Source organism: Quercus suber, unplaced genomic scaffold, assembly GCF_002906115.3.
Source record: "Quercus suber isolate HL8 unplaced genomic scaffold, Cork oak 2.0 scaffold_130, whole genome shotgun sequence".
Taxonomy (NCBI): domain Eukaryota; kingdom Viridiplantae; phylum Streptophyta; class Magnoliopsida; order Fagales; family Fagaceae; genus Quercus; species Quercus suber.
The window spans coordinates 632658-656635 of record NW_027069593.1 but is presented as its reverse complement, the minus strand read 5'-3'; the positions used below and the strand labels follow the sequence as shown (position 1 = coordinate 656635).

General features: G+C 36.2%; 3 protein-coding genes and 2 non-coding genes across 5 annotated transcripts; 2 read left to right on the top strand and 3 right to left on the bottom strand.

Moving 5' to 3' along the window:
• Positions 1-2977: 2977 nt before the first annotated feature.
• LOC112041197 (fructose-1,6-bisphosphatase, chloroplastic) lies at positions 2978-5936 on the top strand. The gene is made up of 4 exons (XM_024074112.2): positions 2978-3593; positions 4694-4921; positions 5158-5664; positions 5758-5936. The coding sequence occupies exons 1-4, from the start codon at positions 3150-3152 to the stop codon at positions 5827-5829; spliced, it is 1251 nt and encodes a 416-aa protein (XP_023929880.2). The 5' UTR covers positions 2978-3149; the 3' UTR covers positions 5830-5936.
• On the bottom strand, positions 4071-4143 carry TRNAE-CUC (transfer RNA glutamic acid (anticodon CUC)). Its single transcript has one exon. It is a non-coding gene; the product is annotated as a tRNA-Glu (tRNA).
• Positions 4567-4639, bottom strand: TRNAE-CUC (transfer RNA glutamic acid (anticodon CUC)). The gene has a single exon. It is a non-coding gene; the product is annotated as a tRNA-Glu (tRNA).
• A 10463-nt stretch (positions 5937-16399) lies between the features above and the next one.
• On the top strand, positions 16400-19307 carry LOC112004101 (fructose-1,6-bisphosphatase, chloroplastic). The gene is made up of 4 exons (XM_024036326.2): positions 16400-16937; positions 17614-17838; positions 18338-18844; positions 19095-19307. The coding sequence occupies exons 1-4, from the start codon at positions 16518-16520 to the stop codon at positions 19164-19166; spliced, it is 1224 nt and encodes a 407-aa protein (XP_023892094.2). The 5' UTR covers positions 16400-16517; the 3' UTR covers positions 19167-19307.
• Positions 18839-22248, bottom strand: LOC112004100 (uncharacterized). Its single transcript, XM_024036324.2, has 7 exons — positions 21842-22248; positions 21428-21689; positions 20652-20849; positions 19879-20557; positions 19659-19768; positions 19515-19574; positions 18839-19421 (listed from the first exon to the last, which is right to left on the bottom strand). The coding sequence occupies exons 1-7, from the start codon at positions 22013-22015 to the stop codon at positions 19369-19371; spliced, it is 1536 nt and encodes a 511-aa protein (XP_023892092.2). The 5' UTR covers positions 22016-22248; the 3' UTR covers positions 18839-19368.
• Between the last annotated feature and the right edge of the window lie 1730 nt (positions 22249-23978).

The window sequence follows — 23978 nt, the reverse complement described above, 5'->3', positions numbered from 1 at the left end:
GTTTGTGACTAGAGTTTTCTCTCAAAAGCATTCATCAACATCTGTGGTTAATGTGGGTTATATAGTGTGGGTACAGATAGTGTGTATCAAAAATGACAATTCATCAAAACAAAATGTTTCGCGAGTATCTCGCAGAAGGCCTTACCCGCAAGACACTCGCGAAAACCAGCTGTCTCCATCCTGTCCTGACTCTTCGCATTCCAGTCATGTGCATGACACATGCATCACTTCGCGGGAAGCTTACTCGCGAGCTACACACGAAAACAGCTTTAGTCTTCAATTGCCTTAAGTCTTCACACACACTCTCTCTCACACAACCATTACAATGAAATCCCACAAATAATACAGGGTACATAGGATTGAACATAATTACAATCAAATTTGGCACGGAATTAAAACCAATATAAAATAGTTGTAAATTACAACTTTACATCATCCACACATTATCTTGTTGAGATAGTAACTTTTCATCATTATTGGAGTTTATAGTAATTAAATTTTAATAACTAGAATGGCGTCACCACTTTAAAGTGCTTAAACATCATACAAGATAATACCTTCTTTTCTTTTTCTAAATCAATCCTTGACTCCCCTGTTTGCATTCTCTTGCTTGTTGTCTTGCATTTCTCTCAATTGGTTATTGTCTATTAATGTGTTTCTTAGGTTGGGCAACCCATGTACTACTGTACGTTTATCCTCCAAATGCCCATAATGTTTACATCCATGTCTATTCTATGGCAATTTGGACTAAAATAACAATTGTTCAAAGTTAATAAATTATAGTGATAATTTTTAAATTTAGAACATTCACATCAGCTATATTATGTAAAATTTTGTTTATTTTAACTGAAAAAACCTGTTTTTTCTATTTTATAAAATCATTTTTCAAAAACACCTAAATCAAAATATCTATTATACACTTTATTTAGTTAAATCATCATTTTTATTATTATTATATTCATTTACTCTCTCTCTCATTTACTCTCTCTCTCTCTCTCTCTCTCTCTCTCTCTCTCTCAATTCTTTTAAAAATAAAAATAAAAATAAATAAAAATAAAAAAAAAAAATATGTCGCCTCTAATCTCCAAGGTAGCAAAATCCGACACAACTAACCCATTTATAAACAGATCATGAGTTGAGGCTAAACAGGTTTGAATCATATTCAAATTGACACAACTGACCCATTTAATAAACGAGTCATGTTTGTGTTCAACATGCAAACCCGTTTGACCTATTTGACACATTTAACTTATAAATGTATTAGCTTTTTTTATTATTATCTTATTATTTTTGCTTAATTTATGGTTGTAATTATATGTTTATAACTATATTTATAATTGTAATTGTATTTTAAATTTAGATATATGAGAATTGATAACATGTTATTTAGATCAAATATGACTTATTAATCAAATATGTTATTAAACGAGTTATTTGTATTGATCTTTACATGACTTGTTAATTAAATGGATTTTGTCGGGTTGACCTGTTTAATAAATAGGCCATGTTAAGATTGAAGATTCTTGACACGTTTACTAAACAAGTCAAGTTCAAGTCAACATATATAGCCAAATACTCATAGCTTCACAAGACATGAACCCGACACATGAACACGAATTGCCACTCTTACTCATCTCTAGGGATCTCACCTCTTTTTCATCCCAAGCCCACAAACACTCACACACAGATGCAAGACCATATTTATTGGCAGTAGCAACAGCAACAACGAGTCTTTACAAAGTTTGGGTTTTCCACATGGGTTTTTCGTGGGGTTGGGTTTTCCATTGATTTTGTGTTTGGATTATCAAGTTTTGTAATGGGTTGTGATGCTGGTGGTTAGGTGGTGCTGGCGGGCAGTATTTTGAGTTAATTTGTTTGTTGCCGCCGCCGCTGTTGTTGCTACTTCTTCTTTGCAATCTAGGTTTGATAATTCATATGGATTTGTATATGAATTTGATGAGTTTATAATATAGATTTCAAATGGGTTTGAAGAATTTGATGACTTGCATGGATTTGATGAATTTTTTGAGCATGTTGCTAGGATGAGAGAGAGAGAGAGAGAGAGAGAGAGGGGTGAGAAAAAAATATTTTAAAAAATAAAATACAAAGTTATAGTAACCATTTATATACATAGCAAAAATGTAAATATACAAAGTTATAGATAGACTGATGTTAGTAGTTTTTAATGTTTAAGCAAAAATTTGTAAATTTGACACATTTTTCTATTATACACCCATTGATGTAAGTTCTCTTAGTGGGTTAAAATGATAATTAATCAAAGTTAATTAACTGAAATGACGACTTTTAAACTTAGTCGATTAAAATGACAATTGATCAAAAAGTTATAAGAGGTAAAGTCTAGATGTGCCTTTTTTCTGGTAGTTGGATGTAATGGTTATGTTACACTTTAGATTTTGGATTGTCCATAAAATATTTAGGGTAAAATGCAAAACTAACCCTCTAAATTTCTTCAGATTTCATTTCAGTCCTCTAATTTTACTTTTGTTCATTTCAGTCCTCTAACTTTCAAGTTTATTTAATTAAGACTTCTCCATTAACTTTTGTTATATGTTGTGGTTAATTTTTCAATTTTATAAATTTTTCTTCAAATTTTTAAATTAAAAAAATTCAATTAATGATTGAAAAATATTTTCCAGAATTTTTTTTTCAATTAATTTTAACAAAATCTAACAAAAAGAACTTAATTAAATAAATTTAAAACTTAAATAACTGAAATAAACTAAAATAAAATTAAAAAACTGAAATAAAATCTAAAGAAAGTTAAAGGATCAATTTTGCATTCTAGCCAAATATTTATATCAAATCATTAATTTGGCCCATCAATTTGGTCATCCAACTATTGGGCTTAAATTGGACACTGAGCCCAAACACCATCCCCAACTTGCGGCTCCTGCTCCACTTGTTATTTGTTAGTCCCTCGTCCTATTGGGAGTCCCAAAGGAAACCATGGTCACAAAACAAGGAAATGTTGAAGCGAACGAGGATAAGTAGGACCCGACTTAACAGTAATCGTTACCAACCTCACAATCCCCCCTCATTGCACAACACAATCCCCGCAGTCCCTGCTACTAAGAGCAAAAGTAGAAGAAGAAGAAAATACAGAAAATCTAGAAAGCAAAAAAAAAGCCATGGTTTCTGTAGCAGCAGCAGCAGCAACAACAACAGCACAATCCAATCTCCTATTCTCAAGTTCTCGTTCCATCGCTCGTCTATCTCCTTTCCAACTATGCGTCTTTGACTCCAACACACTTCTTTCATGCCCCAACAACAGTAATAGTAGTAAGAAGAAACATGTTGGTGCCGGGGTTCGATGCATGGCTGTGGGCACAGCAGAGGCGGCGACAAAGAAGAGTACGTTTGAGATTCAGACACTGACGGGCTGGTTGTTGAAGCAGGAACAGGCAGGTGTGATTGATGCAGAGCTCACTATTGTGCTGTCGAGCATTTCAATGGCGTGCAAGCAGATTGCTTCGCTGGTGCAGAGAGCTAGCGTTTCCAACTTGACTGGAGTACAGGGTGCTGTTAACATTCAAGGGGAGGACCAGAAAAAACTGGACGTTGTCTCAAATGAGGTTTGTGCTTTGTGGACCCTGTTCTTTTAATGCAACTATGTATGGTAGAGAAAATTGCATTTCAGTTTCAAATAAACAATATGTTTTGCAAACCAGCACAATTGAATGGGACATTAATAAATAACAATCATAAAAAAATATATATATATATTTTGGTAAACTGGACAATCATAAAAATTTAATGTCATTTGTTGGTAGTTTTGTGTAACCAATTGTGAGTAAACTAGACAAGTGTCTTATAGTTCAATTGACACAATTATATTAACAAAAATATTTTAAGATTCAAATTATCTCTCCAACCGAATTATGAAAATTAGAATAAATAATAAGTAAATAAAAAGGCATTGATAAACTAATAAACATGCCAGATAATTTGGTTTTGTAGTTCATTAAATCATTGAAGAAATCAAACGGCTTTGGTTTGGTAACAGCCCATGAGATAATAGGATAAACGAAACCAAAATAAAAAAGAATTATTTCCGTTGCCGGGACTTGAACCCGGGTCACTCGGGTGAGAGCCGAGCATCCTAACCAACTAGACTACAACGGATCGGTGCTATGATGGCTTATTTGTTGCATTTTAACCGTAAATTGAATGGGACATTAATAAATAACAATCATAAATATATATATATATATATATATATATTGGTAAACTGGACAATCATAAAAATTTAATGTCATTTGTTGGTAGTTTTGTGTAACCAATTGTGAGTAAACTAGCCAAGTGTCTTATAGTTCAATTGACACAATTATATTAACAAAAATATTTTAAGATTCAAATTATCTCTCCAACCGAATTATGAAAATTAGAATAAATAATAAGTAAATAAAAAGGCATTGATAAACTAATAAACATGCCAGATAATTTGGTTTTGTAGTTCATTAAATCATTGAAGAAATCAAACGGCTTTGGTTTGGTAACAGCCCATGAGATAATAGGATAAACGAAACCAAAATAAAAAAGAATTATTTCCGTTGCCGGGACTTGAACCCGGGTCACTCGGGTGAGAGCCGAGCATCCTAACCAACTAGACTACAACGGATCGGTGCTATGATGGCTTATTTGTTGCATTTTAACCGTTATTTTGCATTAACAGGTTTTCTCCAATTGCTTGAGATCAAGTGGACGAACAGGGATCATAGCATCAGAGGAAGAGGATGTGCCCGTAGCAGTGGAAGAGAGTTACTCTGGCAACTACATTGTTGTATTTGACCCTCTTGATGGGTCATCAAACATTGATGCAGCTGTGTCCACTGGCTCTATCTTTGGTATATACAGCCCAAATGATGAGTGCCTCGCTGATGTTGGTGACGACGACTCCACTGTATGTCCACCTCTCTCCCTCATTCATTCCAAGATAAATAGTTTTTTTTTTTTTCTTTTCTTTTTTTGCATGTTTCATTTAAGAAAAATTGTTCTTACACATTTGTTGATGTACACTCCTTACATTGATTTTAGTGATACAACATAATTTCACATATGATGTCCACATTTAAAACGTGAAACGTGCTATCTATGATGAAATAAATTCTTAATTGTTTGTATATGGCAATTTGGCAGCTTGACAAAGCGGAACAGAGGTGTGTTGTGAGCGTGTGCCAACCAGGAAGCAACCTTCTTGCTTCTGGTTATTGCATGTACTCAAGCTCTGTGATCTTTGTTCTCACAATTGGAAATGGTGTATTTGCATTCTCCTTGGACCCTATGTATGGGGAATTCTTGTTGACTCAAGAAAAGATCCAGATACCGAAAGCTGGAAAAATCTACTCATTCAATGAAGGGAACTATCAGCTTTGGGATGACAAGTTGAAGAAGTACATTGATGATCTCAAGGACCCAGGTCCCAGTGGCAAGCCCTATTCTTCTCGGTATATTGGTAGTTTGGTTGGTGATTTCCATCGGACACTGCTCTATGGTGGCATTTATGGGTACCCTAGAGACAAGAAGAGCAAGAATGGGAAGCTGAGGCTCTTGTATGAGTGTGCTCCAATGAGCTTTATAGTGGAACAAGCTGGTGGGAAAGGATCAGATGGCCAGAACAGAATACTTGACATTACACCAGTTGAGGTGAGTAAATTTATATAAAATTATAGTCTGCTTAGCTTTTTGTTGATAATAATAATAACTAGGATTGTGCTTTTGATCCCATTTCTTGGACAGATCCATCAACGTGTTCCACTTTACATTGGAAGCCAGGAGGAAGTCGAGAAATTGGAGAAGTATTTAGCTTGATGAACATGTTATAGCCAAGAAAGTAATTTTGTTAGCAAATTCAATAGTTTCTTCATGCAAGAAATACTCTAAATTGGAATTAAGAAAGAAAAAAGTTGTTTGTTATATACTTTGTGCCAAAATCTTTTGTTGCTGGGCAGAAACATACTGAGGTCCTTCGGGAATTTTAACACAAGGCCGCTGTGCAAGGTCAAATGAAGAGACTTTCAAAGCAGAGCTTGCATCTAGCTTGTTAAGCAAGTGACAGTGACATGAGTACTGCATATATCTCTAATTTGGGGACATAGAAATTTTTGGAACAACATAAATTTTCCACTAATATACTGTAAAAAGATCATTTTTATTTTGATGATGCCAAAAAATCGTCAGTAAGTCGCACGGTCCTTACGTACTCGATACCAGACCTGCACAACACAGAAAAAGAAGAAGACCTTACAAAGAGTACCGATATGGTACTGGCCAAATACCCTCCAAAAGTTAAGTTAGAGAACTTTTCACAACTCTAGAGTACCAACTGAACTAGGGGAAATTATGCGCACCTTTGTAAAAGAGGGTTTTGGGGGTTATATAGTGGTATAGATTTGACCTTAATTTCTTAAGGAGGAAGGCCTTTCCTTATGGGGAGAACTCTCCATCAAACTTCCGGATTTTTCAGGATGGTCTTCATTGTAGATGACCCTCAATTATGGTTAGGCATAGGGTGCAAGGTTTTTCCATATTAAGATTTTTGATGAGCACTTCCAGCCACGTGAGTACTATGCGTCCCCCTCTATTGGGTTCGTCCATCTAGGATCTGTCCCCTTTGTTGGGTCTGCCCATATTGAGGTTCGCCTAACTGAGGTTCGCTTCCTCTGGATCCATCTGCCCATGAAAATGTATTCGTTAGTCTTGTCATGTCGTCAACTTTGTAGGTCTAGAAATACCCTTATCAGTTGCCCCCTCAGCATATGTGTCCATCAGTTTTACCCTAAACAGACTCATGGGGTGACAGATTCTTGCAGCCGTCATCTCTTTCCTCAGGAGTTACGCTTTGATTGATGGGGTAGTTGAGGGTATTCGCTACGCGTTTTGAGTGGCATTGAGGTCGTCGAAAAAAATGTACCCTTTGATCAGCCTAAGGATTTTTACTTTTAAATTTATTTTGAGAACAGTAGTTTCGTATATGCTAAGCTCTTTTGAGAACAATGGCTTTTTGTAAGGATAACGATTGTCGCTCATTGGTTTTTTGAGCTTCCTTTGCTTCTGTCGCTCTTATATATTCTTGTTTGACCTCTTTCTTTTGTGTCATGAAAAATTCCTAAGTGCTTTAACCCGTCCTTCTTGCGAACTTAGTAATAGTTTAGGTACGTCTCATTATACATCTTTCATCTGTCCACCTTGTGGATTTGTTAATAATTAGATGTACTACATTGTATATCTTTCACCCATCCACCTTGTGGACTTAGTCAATGTATCCGTCCATCTTGTGGACATGAATTTGGATGCTTTTTGACACATCTATTCATTTTGTGGACTCAGTTCATATATCCATCCATCTTTATAACATGAGTTGTCATCTGTCCACTTTGTGTTAATGAGCAAGTAAATAGTCCTAGATTCAAGGAGAAAATAAGAAAGTGATAAAGAAACATGTAAGAATATGGAATACAATCATATATGCATATATCGTATTGGCCATAACTAGGAATATCATATCTGTTTCTTACATAAAAAGAAAGTGGCCTTGATAAGCTGTCTTGACATTGACATGTTTGAATTATGTCATTACTTTGGCGAGCTTCTATTCTACTTTAGTTCATATATCCGTCCATCTTGTGGACAGTAAATTTTGAATACTGGTTTGTATCCATCCATTCTATGGTAAGAGGGCTTAAATTTTACCGAGACACTTGTGAAGGGCTTGGTTCATCCGTCCTCTAGTAGGTAGGAAGACTTAGATCTTTTACCAAGGCGCTTATGAGTGGCTTAGTTCGTTCATCCACCCATAGGTAGGACTATTGACCGAGGTACTCGTGGGTGGCTAGTTTTGTCCATCCAACCCTTAGGTAGAAGGACTTAGATTTTTGACCAAGGCACTCGGGAGTGTCTTAGTTCGTCCTTCCTTCCGTAGGTAGGAAGACTTAAACTTTTGACCAAGGCACTCATGAGTAGCTTGGTTCGTCCTTCCACCCATAGGTAGGGCTTAAAATTTTTTACCAAGGCACTTGCGAGTGGCTTGGTTCATTTGTCCTCCCATAGGTAGAAAGAATTAGTTTTTTTACCAAGGCACTCATAGGTGGCTTGGTTCGTCCATCCACTTGTGGGTAGGAGACTTACATTTTTACGAAGGTACCCATGGGTGGCTTGGTTCGTCCTTTTAAGGACTTGATGCATTTTAGGAATGAACCCATCCATGTAGTACTTATAACTTAACCTGTAGTCGTGAACCCGTCCACTTTGGACTTAATTCGTTCTTTTTAAGGATTTAGTATCAGACTCGTCCATTTATGGACTTAGTAATGAATTTGTCCACTTAAGGACTTCGTAATGAACTCGTCCATTTGTGGACTTTGTAATGAACTCGTCCACTTATGGACTTGGAAATGAATTCGTCCATTTAAGGACTACGTAATAAACTCGTCCACCTGTGGACTTCGTAATAAACTCGTCCACTTGTGGACTTTGTAATAAAATCGTCCACTTGTGGACTTCGTAATGAATCCGTCCTCTTAAGGACTTCATAATGAACTCGTCCACTTGTGGACTTAGTAATGAACTCGTCCACTTATGGACTTCGTAATGAATCTGTCCACTTAAGGACTTCGTAATGAACTCGTCCACTTGTGGACTTGGTAATGAACTCATCCACTTATGGACTTGGTAATGAATTCGTCCACTTAAGGACTTCGTAATCAACTCGTTCGCTTGTGGACTTAGTGATGAACTTGTCTGCTTGTGGACTTTGTAATGAACTCATCCATTTGTGGACTTTATAATGAACTCGTCCATTTAAGGACTTCATAATAAACTCGTCCACTTAAGGACTTCGTAATGAACTCGTCTGCTTGTGGACTTGGTAATGAACTCGTCCGCTTGTGGAAGAGTTTATTACGAAGTCCTTAAGTGGACGAATTCATTACCAATTCCATAAGTAGACGAACTAATGATGCCAAAAAATCGTCACTAAGTCGCACAGTCCTCACGTACTCAATACCAAACCTACACAACATAAAAAAAAGAAGAATACCTTATAGAAAGTACTGGTGTGGTACCGGCCAAATACCCTCTGAATGTTAAGTTAGAGAACTCTTCACAACTCTAGAGTACCAAAGCTAGGGAAAATTATGCATACCTTTGTGAAAGGGGGTTTTGGGGGTTATATAGTGGTGTAGATTTGACCTTAATTTCTTGAGGAGGAAGGCCTTTCCTTATGGGGAGAACTCTCCATCAAATTTCTGGATTTTTCGAGATGGTCTTCATTGTAGATGACCCTCAATTATGGTTGGGCGTAAGGTGCAAGGCTTTTCCATATCAGGATTTTTGGTGAGCACTTCCAACCACGTGGGAGCCACGTGAGTACCCTGTGTCCCCCTCTATTAGGTCCATCCACCTGGGGTCCGTCCCCTTTGTTGGGTCTGTCCATATTGAGGTTCGCCTAACTAAGGTTCGCTTCCTCTTGATCCATCTGCTGACGAAAATGTATTCGTCAGTCTTGTCATGTCGTCAGCTTTGTAGGTCTAAAAATACCCTTATCATATTTTAAATAAATTCATTACATGCATGTTTCAAATGAAACATTACAAATTCAAAGGTGTACAACTACAAACTCTCACGATATTAACTAACGCGATTCAAATAAAAAATACCAACAATAAGTATTGGTTGCAATGAATGCTAGTGCATGTGATAGATGCAAGTTTTTTGTTGTACCAGAGTCACCAATGTTAGTCATATACTATATAATACTCCAAAAAAATTATTAGGTACTCCCAAAATATAGTTACATGCTACTCTGTCCCCTCACATAAATGGTAAATCCCATTTATTTTAATTAGTTAAAAAATGTACTCTATGTAAGAGAGAGGGAGGGAGTACCATGTACCATAGTTGTCAGTATCGTACGATACACGATACGTATCGTACGATACGTATCAAATCGTGTGTAAAAAGTTCCGTATCGTATCAGCGTATCGTAAGTACTCATGAATCGTACGATACAGTGTGTGTATTGTATGAATCGTATCGTATCGTATCGTAAAATTATACGTATCGTACGATACATAGACAAATGCTTTAAAATGAGATTTTTTGTTAAAATTTGTACTTTTATTTGAATCTAACAAGTTGTTAGATTTGTTTTTAACACAAAATTATTACTTTTCTTAATTTAGCTTACTAAAATAACATATTCATAAGTTTTTTTCCTCTCCCTCCTACAATTGACTACACAGTACACACTTACCTTTCACTTTAATATTTTAATTTTTTTTTTAATTTTTTATTTTTATTTTAATTGTTATTGTTATAAGTCCAAGAAACTAGAATGCCAAAAAAAATTTATAGAAATGGAAAGAACAAGAAGAGATAGTAAATGTTAATGACGAATAACAATGAAGAAAATTTTAATGAAGAAATAAATTTGCAAAATTATAAATATGATGATAGCGTTAACTTAGATGGGGTTGATTAGGCAATTTGATGAATATGATGAAAATAAATTTTTATTTTTGAGTCATTTGTAATATATTATCACTTTTGAATTTAAGTAATTTTAATGAGAGATAGGTTGCTTGGTCGTCCATCCACTTGTGGGTAGGAGACTTATATTTTTACGAAGGTACTCATGGGTGGCTTGGTTTGTCCTTTTAAGGACTTGATGCATTTTAGGAATGAACGCATCCATGTAGTACTTATAACTTAACCTGTAGGCGTGAACCCGTCCACTTTAGACTTAATTCGTTCTTTTTAAGGATTTAGTATCAGACTCGTCCATTTATGGACTTAGTAATGAATTTGTCCACTTAAGGACTTCGTAATGAACTCGTCCATTTGTGGACTTTGTAATGAACTCGTCCACTTGTGGACTTGGAAATGAATTCGTCCATTTAAGGACTACGTAATAAACTCGTCCACCTGTGGACTTCGTAATAAACTCGTCCACTTGTGGACTTTGTAATAAAATCGCCCACTTGTGGACTTCGTAATGAATTCGTCCACTTAAGGACTTCGTAATGAACTCGTCAACTTGTGGACTTCGTAATGAACTCGTCCACTTGTGGACTTCGTAATGAATCTGTCCACTTAAGGACTTCGTAATGAACTTGTCCACTTGTGGACTTGGTAATGAACTCATCCACTTATGGACTTGGTAATGAATTTATCCACTTAAAGACTTCGTAATGAACTCGTCCGCTTGTGGACTTGGTGATGAACTCGTCCGCTTGTGGACTTTGTAATGAACTCATCCATTTGTGGACTTTATAATGAACTCGTCCATTTAAGGACTTCGTAATAAACTCGTCCACTTAAGGACTTCATAATGAACTCGTCTGCTTGTGGACTTGGTAGTGAACTTGTCCGCTTGTGGAAGAGTTTATTACGAAGTCCTTAAGTGGACGAATTCATTACCAAGTCCACAAGTAGACGAACTAATGATGCCAAAAAATCATCACTAAGTCGCACAGTCCTTACGTTCTCGATACCAAACCTGTACAACACAAAAAAAGAAGAATACCTTATAGAGAGTACTAGTGTGGTACCAGCCAAATACCCTCCGAATGTTAAGTTAGAGAACTCTTCACAACTCTAGAGTACCAAAGCTAGGGAAAATTATGCGTACCTTTGTGAAAGAGGGTTTTGGGGGTTATATAGTGGTGTAGATTTGACCTTAATTTCTTGAGGAGGAAGGCCTTTCCTTATGGGGAGAACTCTCCATCAAATTTCTGGATTTTTCGAGATGGTCTTCATTGTAGATGACCCTCAATTATGGTTGGGCGTAAGGTGCAAGGCTTTTCCATATCAGGATTTTTGGTGAGCACTTCCAGCCACGTGGGAGCCACGTGAGTACCATGCGTCCCCCTCTATTAGGTCCATCCACCTGGGGTCCGTCCCCTTTGTTGGGTCTGTCCATATTGAGGTTCGCCTAACTAAGGTTCGCTTCCTCTAGATCCATCTGCCGACGAAAATGTATTCGTCAGTCTTGTCATGTCGTCAGCTTTGTAGGTCTAAAAATACCCTTATCATATTTTAAATAAATTCATTACATGCATGTTTCAAATGAAACATTACAAATTCAAAGGTGTACAACTACAAACTCTCACGATATTAACTAACGTGATTCAAATAAAAAATACCAACAATAAGTATTGGTTGCAATGAATGCTAGTGCATGTGATAGATGCAAGTTTTTTGTTGTACCAGAGTCACCAATGCTAGTCATATACTATATAATACTCCAAAAAATTATTAGGTACTCCCAAAATATAGTTACATGCTACTCTGTCCCCTCACATAAATGGTAAATCCCATTTATTTTAATTAGTTAAAAAATGTACTCTATGTAAGAGGGAGGGAGTACCATGTACTATAACATATAAAATGTCATTAACCACTTGATTGACCATGTTGCATAAAAAATACATGTCATACTAAATTGACCTCGACCATCAAAAGAAAGGGTAAGGATCATAGGTTTTATAATCCATTTAGAACTATTCATTTCTAACCCAAATCTAATCAAATCAAACCTAAACCCAATTGACCCAAATTGTTTGTTAGGTCTACCCAAAACCCATTCCAAAAGGATTTTTTTTTTTTTTTTTTTGGGCATAACATAGAAACACTACGAAGATTTTTAAAAAAAAAAAATACAAGTACTACAGTTGCCAAGTTTTGACAATGCAATTTCCTAAATGTATGTTCAATCCACACGTTGGGTAAGGTTTCCAAGAGGTTCCTACTATTAGAGAGAAGATGTTTCAAGATAGGTTAGCTAAGTTGCAGGGCCGACTCTATGTTATTGGCGAATGAGGCGATTAAGGCCCCCAAGTAGAAAAAATGCCCCAAATTTTAACCAATATGATTGTTTCTTTCATTGTAATAGTATTAATTAAAGTCGAATATTAACCTGTAAATAAAATAATATTTGTTTATCAAATGAAAAAAAAAATGCTACATCCATAATATTTTTTTTTTAATAAATCATAATTGTCAAGTTATTACTGACTATTAATGGTGTGGCAAAAAAGTAATTTCAATGGTGGGTTCAAATTAGAACTAATAACAACTTAACACCTATGATTTATTGTGAAAATGTTGTAAATATAGCACTTCTAAAAAATTTTATTTAAAAATTTAAAAAAAAAAAAAAAAAAAGCAATACGCAAACAAAAAAAAAAAATTCACAACAATTGAGTTGACAAATTTTTAATATGGCAAACTGTAGGGTTAAAGGCCCAAATCATATATTGGGCCTTGGGCCTTGGCCAAGAGCATGAGTTGTCCAAGGACGATTAAACAGTAGTTAGTGGTTTGAGCTCAGAGCTTCATGAACATAATATGACTGGGAAGGTGGTCCGATGAGGAATATCTCCTCGAACAAGCTAAACACGGACCAAATATGGATCACATTGATCAAAACGATCTTCTAGGAAGCTCCAGTGACAGGGACGTACACCTCGAGTGTACCAAAAAGTGGAAGCTAAGAGGTACCTAAGGAAAAGCTGTTACCACCGCATTTAATGCACTACAGCTACTTTTCTGACCGCATTTATGTGGAGAAGACCCTTGAACAGTGCTGTCTTGGCTACCACAACTCACAGAAAGCCAGAATAAGTGTTTGATGGGATGGGCACACAAGTGGTGGCTTGGATAATCAACAAATGAAAGACCAAGATCACCAATAGGGAGATATATAATGTAAGAGACCCCTGAAGGAAGGAGGATCAAAAAATAAAGAAAGAAACACTGTAACAATATAAAACCAGGCTTGTAATAAAACTTCAAAGGCAATACCTAAGAATCAGTCTCCTTAGACTTGGCCGAGGACGTTTTTCCTTAATGAACGTCTATTATCTTTCTTTCTTTGTCATCGAAATCTATTGATCTGTTACTTAATTCACTAAAACCCAGTTTTCCAACACATTCTCTTCAAATTTATTATTTGGGCTTTTTGGGCTTAAGTCCATACATCCATTGGACTAGGAGTTCAAATCAGATCCTTACAATTGGTGCCGTCTGTGGGAAGAATACTTGGGTGATAATGAGTGCAACATTCAACCATGGTAGGTTCAGGTCCACACCAGGCAGAATCCATAGGATCCCAACATGAAAATCCCTTTGTCAACCTCGAGCGAAGAAGAGATCGGGAAGGGAGTGTGAATACTATCCGGACCGGTAGAAGCCAGTCCCAGGGAAAGGATCACCTCTCTCATGAGGAGAATACCAAAGCCCTGCCACTGGAAGTTGACCAGTTAAAGAGAAAGCTACGTCATGCACAGTGAAAGCGAGCCTCCTCCAGCCCTGACGCCTCCCCTAATGGTGGAAAGGATGCCAATTACAGACGAAGGTCAAGGACCCCACCTAGGGAGTCTTTCTCCTACTATTAATGGTGGGGCAAAAAAGTAATTTTAATGGTGGGTTCAAATTAGAAATAGTAACAACTTAACACCTAGGATTTACTATGAAAATGTTGTAAATGTAGCACTTCTAAAAAATTTTATTTAAAATAAAAAATAAAAAATAAAAGAGCAATACGCAAACAAACAAACAAAAAAAAATCACAACAGTTGAGTTGACAAATTTTTAATATAGCAAACTTTTACTAATTTTCATTTAAGTCCACCACTAACATCATCTTTTTACTTACCACCATCAAGTTGCCACATTAATTGGTGTAAAATATTTTTCAAATTTTTTAGGTCTATAGATTTTCTCAACAGCAAAAAAAAATACTAATTAATTAGTAATTTTCATCTAAAACAAGAAAATTGAGTTTAAATAATATTTATAAAAAAGATTTAACTTCATATTTAAGTATATATAATGGCTCAATTTAGTTTTGGCTACTGAAATGCATCAAGCCGTCCTACTGAGTTGCTATTGCTTGTTGAGTTGCTATTTATTAAGTGGAAAACTCCACATATAAAAGCATTCACAACAGTGGAGCTATAATTATAGCTATTTGGCACCATAAAAAACCACTTTATCTATTTTACCTACACATATGCTGCAACAGTGGATCTATTTTAGGTTTCAACACAATAAAATAATATATATCCACAATCGGCTATTTGTTATTTTTTTCACTATTCATCTTCTCTCTATCTTCTCCCTCTCTTCCCTCTCTTCAACCCACAACCCTTCACGGCACCACCACCATCACCACAGAAAAACCACAGAAAAACTCATTAAAATAATAAAAACATCCACAGATAAAAAAATAATAATAAATAAATAAATAAAAACCAACACAGCGGAACAAATCGGTGATGGAGCTAGCACCTCAGACCACCATCAAACCCACCATCTGAGCTTGATTGAGAGAGAGAAGAAACAAGACCAAGAGGCACAACACCCACCGACCCATGCCATCGCCAATCGCTGATCAGCCATCGCCGAACCAGATTCCCCAAATCAAACCCAAACCACCGTTGAACTAGACCAGCCATCGCCGATCACGCCATGAGACTGAGTCTGATGAAAAGAAAGAGAGAAAAGATAGAGAAGGAAGAGAGAGAGCTGAGACTGAGTCTGACAAAAAGAAAGAGAGAAAAGATAGAAAAGGAAGAGAGAGAGAGAATATTTTAATGAAAAGAAGAGAGAAAAGTTAAATAAAATATTTTTTTTTTTTTTAGCTTTGAAGCTACAGTGCACATCTATAGATAGATGTGCATTGTAGCTGTATAGGTAAAAATTATACATATAGCTTCACTGCTATAGAAGGATTTTAGGTATTTAAGGAGCTAAAAATACCAATATAGCTTTTTAGCACCACTACAGTGAATGCTCTAAGTTAGAAATATCAACACTTATTGCTAAAAATAGCATTCCATCACATAGAGCCCACATCTCGACCGTGATGGTGGTAAGTATATTAAAGTTACGAATGAAGCCTTTAATCGAACTCCCTTCACTCTCGCAAAAGATCTACCTGGATACCCAATTGAAGAACCATCCCTGTTCAGTTTCACCATCCACCCATCCAAATTAATCTAACTTATTGGTGTGTGTTTAACTTCAAATTAAAATGTTAGCTTATTTTACTATTCAGCTTATTTTTACTACTATTTATGAGGTTCACTGCACTTTTTGATACTATTTATAGGTCTTAATATACTTTTTTAACTAACTTTTACCTTAATTTACAGTATTTTCAATAAAAATAAAAATTTAATTTTAGCAAAATAAACGAATCTTAAATATTTCCTTAATACCCTTTTTCAAGACAAAAAAAATAAATAAATAAATAAAAATTAATCCTTAATACCCCACCTAATAAAGCCACCTTCCCGTGTTTGAAAGTTTTTTTTTTTTTTTTTTTTTTTTATTTTTTTTTTTCCTTCAGTTATTTTTGTTTTGATAAACTTTTTGCCTTCAGTTACTCGGAATTTTCATCCTAGGGAATCACAATCACACAATTGTCAAAGGTAGCAAGATAAGCAGGGCCCTGTAATAGCGAACTGAGAGCCACAGAGAGAGAGAGAGAGAGAATGGTTGCAGTAACTGCAACTTCGTCTTACCAAAACCACACCTTCTTCTCCAACTTTCTTTCTTCTTCTCCTAATTCTAACCTCTTTCCTCTCCATCTTCGCTGCCTCAAGAGACAGTCATTCACAAGCGATGTCACTGCGGCCAGGATCCGATGCAAAGCAGCTCTGGGATCCACAGAGACCAAACTGCAAAAGAAGAGCCAGTATGATATTGAGAACCTAACAATATGGCTGCTAAAGCAAGAACAAGCAGGTAATATTGACGCCGAGCTCACGATTGTCCTCTCAAGCATCTCATTGGCTTGCAAGCAAATCGCTTCGCTGCTTCAGAGGTCAAGCATTATTAATCTCACTGGGGCTCATGGAACTATCAATATCCAAGGTGAAGATCAGAAGAAACTTGACGTTATCTCCAATGAGGTTGGTTTTGCGTTGAACTTTTTATTAAACCATACAAAATTACGAACCATGTTTTCACCCGTTATAAAAAGTATACCAATGGCACCAATCAATTTATAAGCTTTTTTTTTTTGTTCTTATATTATATTGGTAGAAAGTAACATCCTCTTAACTTTGATCGATCAATTTAGTTCTTTGAATTATTTTTTTTTTTTCATTTACTTCTTTGATCTTTCACTTCAATCTGTTTTTAATTTAGTCCTTACTTCAAGTTTCATCAATTTTAATGTTGATTTTAATCATTTTCATTTTCCAAAATGATACTATATTGGTATTTGGTGGACATGGAAATTAGGATTGAAATGAAACAATAAAACATAAAAGTTCTGAATAAATAAATAAATAACGACGAAGTTTATGTAATTTGTATTTTAACCTCCTTATTAATAATAATAATAATAATAATAGCAGTACTGAGTTAACCATAAACATTTTAGACTATAGTGAGGCACATATAGTTATTCCATTGCAATTTATGATTTAAGATTTCAAATTATCCAAATGCAATTTTAGCACAGTAGCCAATGAGGTCTAATTCTGCTGATAACTTCTCCCATTATAAGCTTTAGGTGAACGGTGTAATCTACTCAACATTAAGCTTGACAAAAAGAGTTAACGATGGGTTCTTAATTTGCAGTTGTTCTGCAACTGCCTAAGGTCTTGTGGCCGCACGGGGATTATAGCATCCGAGGAAGAAGATATACCTGTTGCGGTGGAGGAAACTTACTCGGGAAACTACATTGTAGTGTTTGACCCTATTGACGGATCTGCCAACATTGACACCTCCTTGACTACTGGCTCCATCTTTGGCATATATGGCCCTGATGAGCAATGTCTTGTTGACATTGACGATAACTCCACGGTAATCCTCTCATTTTGCATTTTCTGTAAGCAAATGCATGAAAAGTGAATACAGACAATTCTAAATCGTTTTGTCTCTATTGTTAATCTCACTTTACTTGGTTTCCCAGCCTATTTGGATGCAGAAGAGCCCCTCGTACTTGTCTCAAAAGTCCAAAATAATCGCATGCCTAATGGTGATGTGTCTCAAACACATGTTTTAAAATAAAATGACATTTAATCTATGCCATCCTAACATTTTGCAACATGGGTAAAGAATTTGATCCAAGACATGCTTAATGGGAAACATCAAACAGCATTTTAATGCACAAACTGATTTCATGTTAAAAACCTCAGCTCAATGTCCCAAGGGGATAGGCATACAGTTCTCTTAGCAAACTTGTTGATTGCCTTGGTCCAGCATACCCTATAACTATAAGAGATAGGGAACTACAGTACTATTATTGCAATGCTTCCATTCCTGTTAATTTGTATAATTGTTCAACTCTGCAACAACACAGCTAGATCAGGAAAAACAGAAATGCATCACCAGTGTTTGCCAGCCAGGAAGCAACCTACTGGCCGCTGGCTATTGCCTATATTCAAGCTCAGTTGTCTTTACACTCTCAATAGGGAAAGGGGTGTTTGCATTCACCTTGGACCCCTCACATGGGGAATTTGTTTTAACACATGAAAATATAGAGATACCAAAATTGGGAAAAATCTATTCATTCAATGAAGGTAATTATGACCTATGGGATGAAAAACTGAAGAAATACCTCAGCCACCTTAGGCTGCCAGGCTCCAATGGCAAGCCCTATTCTGGTCGTTACATAGGATGCCTTGTGGGGGAAATCCATAGAATGTTGCTATATGGTGGTATCTATGGTAATCCCAAGAACAAGAACAGCAAAAATGGGAACTTGAGGCTCTTGTATGAGTGTGCACCAATGAGCTATCTAGTAGAACAAGCTGGAGGGAAAGCAACAGATGGTCACCAGAGAATACTTGACATCAAACCAGAGGAGGTAATAAAAGCTTCTCATTATCAATAGTTTTTTTGCAAAATCAAACATAGCACTTCTACAATTGATTTATGTAACAAATGTAAAAAGATATTGGAAATTTGTGCTACAATAGGGACTAACCCACAAATTCAAAGAGCTTCTTTGAACAAAAGAAGTGTCTTGCTATCAGTTGTAAAATTCACTAGGAAAGAGTAATTTCATAAGGAATTTAATTCCAACCATAGCTGACATTTACTTTCTTCTTCGTCAGGTTCACCAGCGTACACCAATTTTCATTGGAAGCCCAGATGAAGTAGAGAAACTGCAGACATTCTTGGCTTGATACAAAATGTCCTTAATTTGTCCTCTTTATTCCTATGAATATGTTTAAGCATTCGATTCACATTTGAACAGAAAAGGGAAAACTAAGTACATTTGATCAAGAATTTTCAAGGAATTTGATTCTTCAATGTTCATTTGTTAACAGCAACCTCCACAAAAATGTACAGCCCCTATGTCAACTTAAGAGTCATTCCTTCAACCAGTCAGTTGCTTGCAAAGCAATTATCCCGATCCAAATTACTCCTACAACTTTTTGCTGCAATTTCAAAGACCACAAATTAATAAGTGTAGGCCTTCAAACAAAAATGAGAGGAAACATGAGAAAAGGAGAATTAAACAATGAACTTACCAGGGCTTAAAATCCGTATGCATTTTGTTATGGACTTCACTGCAGTCAGAGAATCCGAGCCTGCAGCAATGAATTACTTTTATTAATTTTACAGTGCATGGATAGTATTAACATTGTAGAGATGTAAAGGATCAATTTTATCACCATTCATATTCATGCCTTTCTCTGATAGTACTTCAGTCACAGTTGACGTATATTCTGACATAACTTGATTAGCCCCCACATTACCATCCACCGATTCATGAGATGATGATCTGCATAATGCAGAAAAGAATGTCAGATAAAATAATTGGAGCAACACTGGTGAATAATCAAGGAAAGAAAAGTAAATAGGAAATACAATTGGCTCAAATAAAAACAATACCCTGAAACAGTGTCAATCGAAGAACCCAGGGATGGATTGCAAGTATAATCAATTCCTTCACAGCCAAGATCAAGATCATCTAACATTTCAGTGAAGGAGAAATCTCCAAATGCATCTAAATTAGACAGATCAATATCAAAAATGTCCACTTCCTTTCCAGACTCTGGTGTAGAAATTTCATCAGCAATAGGTTTGTCTGAGTTTGTTGCCACATCAGATCCATCAAAATCTAGCCTTCCTTTAACATGATCCCTCTTACTCTGTCTCTTCAAATTTGTCTTAATTGGTGAGGAGGAAATGCAATGGCTCCTCTCCATAGCGTACATAATTTGTTTGTTTGGACTCACAGTAACTCTCTTCGATGAGATTACAGTGCAACGAGTTGGTGTAACCTCTTGAGGAGTATTGCTGTTACTACAATTGACATTGGAAGAAATCTCCAGAGGAGATGTGGATTTATCACTTTGACTGGAGTTTGCTCTTGCAGGAGTCTTAGGACCAGATGAATTGCTTGGAATGGAGAGCGAAGGCTGGTTGAACAAACATTTGGCAACACTGGATCCTTGAACCAACGGCCCGACAGGATGAGAGTTATCAGGCGATGGTTGCAATGCACTAGATGGCTGAGCAATTTCCTGACAATCAACTGTATTAACTGATTGTGAAAGTATATTTGCACCTGCAACAAGAAGAGATCTCAAATAAATTTTGGGGACCAGAAATAAGAACAATTAGAGACATAGCATAAAAGCTAAAGTCTGAATAAAAACTACCTCTGTTTGGAAGCTTTCTGGTGGGTAACTCACAGCGAGATCTCTTTGCAGCTGGAGGCGCATCTGTTGCAACCCTAACATGCTTTCTTTTTTGTGCAGATGGATCTGTGATTGGTGTGTATAAAGTCCCAGGATTCATAATGGCGTTGGAAGGAGTGGACACTGGTTGAACAGTCGGCGTATTTTGCACTGGCCAGCCTAATTGGTGCACACCAAGACAAACAAAATTACTCTTAGATTGTCTTCTCGGTTCATATCATGGCATTAAATACAAAAGTCATACAAAGTAAAGTGCTTGATATAAACTAACCTAATCATTTATAGAGCAAACTCTCGATGGCCCGATACATTGGAATTGCAAATAAACTAATGTGCTTAGTACCACAAGCCAACCCCAAATCCCAATTGTTCAACCTAAGACTACAATCGGCCTAGCACAATTCATGAATCAATAATAGATAGATCTCAGTTGTTACAAGTGGTTCCTAATTCTTACATCTCCCAAAAGTTTAGAAAAAAAAAAAAAAAAACCAATCATTTTGCATTTGCTTTTCCAATTTTACATCAAATCAAGTATAATGGGAATAAGCTAGTACAAGCCCTAATCATTTCCCAGAAACACTTGCTATGAATCTATACAAAAACTACCACAATTCAAAGAAAATCCGCAAAGCCTAACTCAGAGTTAGCATATAACATTCACAAAGCGCTTCAATAATATTATCAAACGTAAAGTCTACAACACACAGAATTAACCACTTGGATCAAGATTGTACCTGAAGTACTAGCTTGGACTGGTTGTGGAACCGCCACAACAGCAGATCTCGTGGTGTCAGCGGCCATATTCGGTGGCAGCGACGGGAGGCTTCCGCTTGCATTGTAAGTGTTCATGGCGGATTGCATACCGTGCAAGAGCGTTTGAACCCGAGATTTCTCTTGATCCAATCGAGCCCTTTCTTGCTCCAACATCACCTTCTGCTCCTTCAAACTAATGTACTCATTCAACATCGCCCCCAAAGTCAACAAGCTCTTCGGTGCCTATAACAAAAAAAAAACCCATTATAGATTGAGTAGCCAAAATCAAAACCCAATTCGCAGATTTTTAGAAAAATAACAAAAACCCATTATAGATTGAGTAGCAAAAATCAAAACCCAAATCGTAGAATTTTAGTAAAAATGTAAAAGGGTACCTCTTGAACTGGGGATGTGGAGATGAGAGAAGAAGCTTCGGTTCTGAAACTGGAGCGAGTTTGGGAGTAGTTGTTGTCGCAGAGATAGCGATCCACGATGAATGCGACTTGGAGAGGGGTCACTTTTCCCTTTCCGAAACTCTCAGCCTTTTTAGCTCTCGATCTATTTCCCATTTCTTCAAAAAACAAAAAACAAGTGGGTTTTTTTGGGTCTAGAGAGCTCAGAGCAGTTGAAGTTTTCAGATCGGAGTGAGTGAGAGAAAAAATGTGGAGGTTTATGGGAAGAGGGAAAGAAAGAAAAGGGAGGGGACGAGGAAAAGAAAGACGCGGGAGTTATTTGAAATTTTTGGAGCAAAATAAAATGTGTGGGAGTTGAGTAATGAGTAACGAGGAAGTTTTAGCGGTAATTTGGAACAGTTTGGGGTTGGGCTTTCCCTCCCTTTTGGAAATTTATTGTGTGTGAGAATCTCATGACTCGAGGAAGTTTTATACTAATTAAATTACACTTTTATTTATGGCAAGTGTATAAAAGTATAAATGTGGATTAAAGGTATGAACATTGAACCCGACATATAATGCTGCGTTAGCCACTAATTTTGTTCTTTCGTATTCATTCATATTTTACTTCTTCTTTTTTTTTTTTTTTTTGGGGGAGAATCTATTGATCTATTTCTTTTTTCTCTAACAAATAATAATAATAATAATTGATTGCCTTAATTAAATATATCAAGTAGCAACTATACTTTTAGCCCATTAATAATAAAAAAATGTTATGTCCACAATATTTTTACAATAAATTATAGGTGTTAAGTTGTTATTAATTATAATTTGAACTTACCATTTAAATTATTTTTTTACCCATAAATAACAGTCAGTATCAACCTATCACAAAATATTTATTATGAAAATATTATAAACATAACATTTTTCTTAATAATAATTTGATTTGGCAATATAAGTGCGGAATAATTCATGTGCATCCATCCATACAAGATACCATCTAAATTTGTAATAAAATTAGCAATACCTTGAACATTTCCTAAGCAGGGGCGCTAGCACGTTAAGGCTAGGGTGGTCACAGGACCACCTTGACCTGGAAAAAAAAAATTTATTATTATTATTATTATTTAAAATTTTATATTTGTCTACCCTTCAAAAAAATTTGTAAACACCCTCAATTTTTTTTATGCCAATAAAGCCCAAAAAAAAAAATTTTGAACTAAAATTTGAAAGAAAAAAAATTATAATATAGCAAGCCCAAATGCCCAATATACCCCAGGGAAAAAAGCCCAAGATCAATCCTCACTCACTACTCAGACAAAATTTTAAATCAAAAAAAATTATAATAATTAAATTTTTATAAACTAAATACCCAATACACCAATTGATCAAATTTTAAACCAAAATTGAGATCCTAACCTAAAGGGAAAAAAGAACCTCATCCTCAGCCCTCAGCAATCAACGTCTCAAGCTCTCAACGAGTAACGCCTCTGCCTCAGACTCAGCAACAACAACAGAGCAACTTAGCAAGACCCCGCCCCTAGTCCCAAAGCACATTGCCGACGACGAGATTAGATTGGAGATTGCCTTGGCCTTAAGCAATAGCAACAAAGCAACTCAGCAAGACCCCGCCCCTGGTCCCAAAGCACATCAACAACAGCGAGATCAGATAAGAGATTGCCTTAGCCTCGAGTCCTCGACATGCTACCGCGGTGCCACCCCTCAAGGTATTTCAGTTCTCTCTCTTTTCGTCTATCTCATCTCTGTTGTGCTCTGAGAGTGAGAGCGGAGCTCTCTTTGTTTCTCTTTGAACTGAAAAATGAGATTCTCTTTGTCTTTGGAATTGAATAGCTTTACCTAATGTCTAATTTGCCTTTATTTGACATTTTGACTATATCGGTTTATGAGTTTGTCGTTTTGTGTATTGTGAATATTCTATATTTCTTTAATGTTTTGTGTAATGTTGATTGGCTCTTGTTTGTTGAGTGGGGGGTGGATGGGGGCCATGGGGCCGTGGGGTTGGATATTTGGATTGGGGAAGTGGACAGGTAGTAAAGGCATTAAAAGTAACTGAACAAGACATTATAAAAGACAAACAAATTAAATTATGTTAGGCAGTGGGTTGAGCCAGTGGATA